This window comes from Sinocyclocheilus grahami, unplaced genomic scaffold, assembly GCF_001515645.1.
Source record: "Sinocyclocheilus grahami isolate Dianchi unplaced genomic scaffold, SAMN03320097.WGS_v1.1 scaffold667.1, whole genome shotgun sequence".
Taxonomy (NCBI): Eukaryota; Metazoa; Chordata; class Actinopteri; order Cypriniformes; family Cyprinidae; genus Sinocyclocheilus; species Sinocyclocheilus grahami.
Genome location: NW_015505846.1, coordinates 313,391 through 318,759, shown reverse-complemented (window position 1 = coordinate 318,759; position 5,369 = coordinate 313,391). Strand labels below are relative to the sequence as shown.

Below are 5,369 nucleotides of genomic sequence, written 5' to 3'. Positions count from 1 at the left end.
GTTTCCTAGCACATGTCGCTTACTGATTGTTTGGAATTATAAATAGGAGCGTAGTTCGTCTGTTAATATCACATGCACTTTTTTGTTTGTTGTTTTTTTTAGTTTGTTACTCAGACGCAGGCAGTGCGCTGCATGAAAAAAAAGTAATATAGCCAAAACAACCGCATAGTGTCTTTAGTGTAGATGCATGTTGATTTGATCAGACAATGCCGCGATCATAAATGAGAGTGACTCCTGGTTAACATGTATTAAAAGGGGTCGTGTTTAGTCACTATTTAGTGTGGTATTTTTTGACAATATTCACTCATCATGACAGTAAAATAGGGCATTCTAAGTCAATATACTGCAGTATTTCCTCTCTCAATCAGTACAAAATATGGTTAACACCCGGTCATGCATGAAAAAAAAAATACCGTCATGTACCGTGAAACCGTTATCATTTTGAAAAATACCGTGATATAAATTTTTGGTCATACCGCCCAGCCCTAACCTGAGGCCTGAGTCACTGCCAGGTATTCAGCTCCTGGACCCTTTACCAGCACTGCACTGCTTATGACATCACTGTCCACAACAGCTTCATTATACTGCCATGACCTGTAACGCCACACCTGGCTAATCCATGCCGTCTCACTCCCAGGCAACTGCCCTATACAGAACCAGTGTTGCTGCTAATTTTAGCCCGCTACTCACTCTTTGTATGTGCAAAAGTGACAGTAGGATTATTTTGTGTCACAGTTCGGTGAAACTGTAATTAAGGATGGCACATTTAAACAGCAACACATTTCAAGTCTGAACAGTCTGGGGACTGGCAAACTAATGCAATCCAGACCCTGACTTACTTGTGGAAATGTCCTGATCGATCTTCACTGTCTGCGTAGAGGAACATTTTCAAGGCGTAATTCTCAATGTGGGCATTGCCAACTATTTCCTGCGAGATGGATTCATTGTCACTGAGCTCCTTCTTCATCTGAAACACAAAGAACCACTCAAAAGTTAGTTTTCCATGTGCAGCACTGATGTTAATGGTAATGTAATCTTAAGTGCTATGCAAATTAGGTCATTTTAGCATGTTTTAGAGTGGGCGATACCGTAAAGAGTGTTTACTGCATCATTTATAACAAATTCTAAAGCCCTAGTTTCCATAGCATGACTCATTAATGACGCATCGGCCACTTTGATTCCACTCCAGAAGCCTAGTGTAATTAATATTTTGTTGCAAAAGAGGGTCCCTCTGGAGGGTTGCCCACGTGCAATTAGTGGACTCCTTCACCCAGCTTTTATTATGATCCTTCCTGTGACACCAGGCGAAATAATTTGTAGCCTCATAATTAAAAGAAAATGGTTAAAATGCAACAGAAAATAGCATTGCATGGACTAAAAGCAGGCTTATGCTTTCCTCACTTCTAATAATACTGAGACAGCACCAAATCTAAATATATACATTTGTTTTCTTAGCCTGAGTTTTCAACAAGACTTGCCTGTAGCTTAATTTAAAATATATTTTAGACTGATATTATACAAACATAAGCAATTTTTGAGGTCGTCCTGCACAAAAAAGAAAAAAAAAAATTAATTGCCGCATCAAAAGGAATGGCAGGTTTCAGCACATCTGACTGCAGCCTTAATTCTGATCTCGACAAACCAGTGTAACACATAAATGTTGGTAACCCTGTCTTTTACTTAGGTTTGAAATGGCCAGCACCCAAACGCCAAAGCTTCAGCCAGTCGGCGGCCCCTGGGCTATGCCTTCCTCTCTGTGATGTTACAGTCTGCTAGAGAGCGTCAGGTTTCCTTGTAAAATCAGCAAAGCAAATACGACTGGTTACATTTCAACAGGTGGAACCTAGGCACCTGAATGGACTCACTGTTCACATTTTAATGAAATTTTTACTTATTCTATGAAAATCATTGCGAAGGCACAGTACATCACTTGTGCTGTATTGCAGAAGAATATAAAAACATAAGTCGGAAGGAAGTGTGCAAAAACAGCACAGAAAGAGAAAGCGAGATTGGACGCTTTCAGTTGCCAGTGCACACTAAATCAAAGCCCTGAAACTAGATCTTGTCTCTGCACACCGATTCCATGAGGTTTACCCAAAATCCCCCTGGAAAAAAGGAACACTGGAGTCATTTTAACACACTTACTAAAGGAAGCTTGTTCTGTTAAGAAAATCAAAGAAGGTGCTATGTGTTTTCTGGCCAAAACGCATGCTGATATTTAGCACGAGAGCATGATATAGGTGAAGTGAACCTTATCACGCACATTCTGCTTCTCTGTGCAAGTCTATGAGACAAAAACTCAGAGGTTACTGAGAATTAGAAGTAATTTTTTTTAATAAATGCTTCAGAAGCCAGGAGCCCATAATTGGCTGAGAATAACTGTTGAATAAAATTGTCATTTTTGTTTTCTTTACGCACAAAAATAATTATCATAGCTTTGTAAAATTATGGTTTAACCACTGATGTCACATGGACTGTTTTAACGATGTTCTACTACATTTCTGTGCCTTTACTGTGGTAGGACCCTTGCTGTCTATGGAGGGTCAGAGAGCTCTCGGATTTCATCAAAAATATCTTAATTTGTGTTCCGAAGAAGAACGAAGGTCTTACGAGATTGGAAAGACATGAGGTTGAGTAATTAATGACAGAATTTTCATTTCTGGGTGAACTATCCCTTTAAGCTCACAACTCCTATACATAATCTATAAATAGCTATAAAGCTAAAAAAAAAATATTTGCACATAATCCCCTGAATGACAGGTGGATGATTCAGATCATAATTAAAGAGCAGAGCATCATCCTTTCACACAGGTTGAACAGTGCTAAATGAGAGTTCAGTAAACTGTATGCTTCAGACCTTTTGACCGGATGTGCCCACCAGGATCTGAGTCTCCACAGGCTGCTGTTTCCCGTTTCTGTGACATTTAATGAACTGAGCTGAGGCGATAGTAAAAGTGAGCTCTAGAGACTGCAGGGTCTCCACTCTCGTCTAATTGGTTCCTGAAATGTCAATAACAGCACCTAAGCATAAAAGCCAAGTTTTTTTCGTAGCTTCCTGCTCTCCTTCTGAGGAGACCTATAAATTCAGCCTTTTGAACTGTGATGTGAATACAGTGGCCTTAGTACAAAAGGTCACTCATCATTTTTTTGCTGATGCCACATACACAAAAGAATTCAAAACCAGAAGTATGAGTCTAGAATTATGAATCTAGTTTTATCTGCAAATATCAGCATATTGCAAGATAAGGCAGTACATTTTTATAAACATCCCTTTATGTGAATAGTTATAAATAGTTCACATCAGTTGAATAGTGTGCTTAATGAGGTAAAAAAGAAATTAAACTATTTAGGACTTACCATTTCCAATTGATCCATTAGTTTCACAAGATACTTCCGGCACTCTGGAGTTTTGCTATCTAGTTTCATTCCTGTCTGCATGGCATGAAGTCGACCTGAAACACATTAAACATGAGAGGAGCATTTTACTTTCAAAGTCAGTGTCACTGTACTTAGGGTTGGGTACCGAAACCTGGTGCCAGTATGTGCCGGTACCTTTATGACCAGTATGTACCAGACCGAATCAGAAGGCAAATTTCGGTGCCTCATTTCGGTACCACTTAAATGCCCGAGCTGTCGATTGAAATATTTGCCCTCTGGTGCTCCAAAACGGATGTAAGAAGCATCATCACCGCACGTGATTCAACTTCCCTTGTAATGCCTTGCAATGAGAAGCTTTTTTTTTTTTTTTTAAGTGTTTTTTTTTTTTGTTGTCCAACAAAAGAGAACATTATGGCATGTTTTTACTCCACAACATCAGTCAAATAACATCCTTTTGTGATCTGATCTGGCTTCTTATCACAGAATGAGGTAGAAAATAAATTCTATATTGTAATAAAGGCTATGTCGATTAGCAATGGATTATAAATATACTTAATTATTATGAAAATGAAAATACCCGAGATGGCTTGAAGAACACAGATAAACCATGTATTGTCGCAGTCAAGTGATTATTGTCTTTATGTTTCATCATTCAAAACTTTCTATCTTCTTTTTACTCTGCTACAGCGATAGCTGGATGCTTTTGTCCATATTAGGGATTTGCTGGAAGATCATGAGTTCTATTACTTCTGTGAGGCATATGTGGAGTTTATGTGCGAGAGCGTCCTCTGGCTTCCAATATGAATGAAACAGACATTACATGTGTTTATAGCACTCAATAATGGCCAATCCATCCTATTTTGACCAGCAGACTGAAGGACAGTTTCATCCATCAGACTGTCAGGAAGCTGAACTCCCTCCCGACCGTGCCCCCCCTCCCCTCTTTTGCCCCACGCACCACTGAACTCTGACCCTCTGACAGACTCTCCCACTCCCCCCTCCCTAATACACACACACACTGTCACTTTAATCAGTCTAAATAAGCTCTTTGCACTACAAATCATTATATCTGCACTGTTGTCTACTTCACTGGTTTGCCCTCTATCTGCCATGTGCCTTCTGCTGCTTTATATATATATCGATTTTTTTTTTTTACATTTTACCTTATTTGTATAGTTGTATTTTATATTTAATCTGTATATCTGTATTTATGTTCTACTGTTAATGTTATCTGTATGCACCAAGGGTCTGAGAGTAACGCAATTTCAATTCTCTGTGTGTATGTGCTGTACATGTGGAAGAATTGACAATAAAGCAGACTTGACTTGATTATTGTTTCTCCTCTATGCCCCATAGGGCTGAACGATTAATTGCACTTGCGATAATATCGCAATATGAAAAACCGCAATTTTTCAATCGCAGAGGCTACAATTACACTCGGCCACGTGACACGCGAGAGTAAAGAGGTGTGTTCGAATTGAAAATCGATCGGTGTATGACATCAAAGTACGGCGACAGATAGCATATATTTTTTATATTTTAGAATATATTTAAAAATATATATTATATATTTTACATATTTATAAAATTGTAGGTTATAATTATTATTATTATTATTTTTTTTACAAAATATGGATTTTGTAATGTTTCAATATATATTTTAATCCATAAACAACGAAATTGAAGCCTTAAGATTGTCATTTCTCATGTTTCACTTGTTTTGCTCAGTTAAAAATCTCCATAAGGTTCTATAGGCCCCTCTAGTGGCTGTAACCATAAAATGCAATTTTATATAATTTTTCACCACCAGATGGCATCAGAGAAACTCAGTGACTCAATTCCAAGGCCATCTGTTGGTTTTTGATGAAACAGGACTGAAATTGTGTCTTTCTTTGTTTTTGTTTTTTTGGTGAATAATGTACAAAAGCTGCTTATTTATAGTCCAAAATGCAGCGGCTAGAGTCCTTACCAGGTCAAGAAAATATGATCAT

At 38.1% G+C, this 5,369-nt stretch overlaps 1 protein-coding gene across 2 annotated transcripts in view; it reads right to left on the bottom strand.

The window, feature by feature from the left end:
• The window catches only part of vta1 (vesicle (multivesicular body) trafficking 1), a 61,491-nt gene that overhangs the window by 23,174 nt on the left and 32,948 nt on the right, over positions 1-5,369 (bottom strand). For both annotated transcript variants that reach the window (XM_016242651.1, XM_016242650.1), the window contains exons 2-3: positions 3,358-3,452; positions 840-967 (exon numbers count right to left, since the gene is read on the bottom strand). In XM_016242651.1, coding sequence (XP_016098137.1) covers positions 840-967; positions 3,358-3,452 — 223 coding nt within the window. The remainder of the gene's footprint in view (positions 1-839; positions 968-3,357; positions 3,453-5,369) is intronic.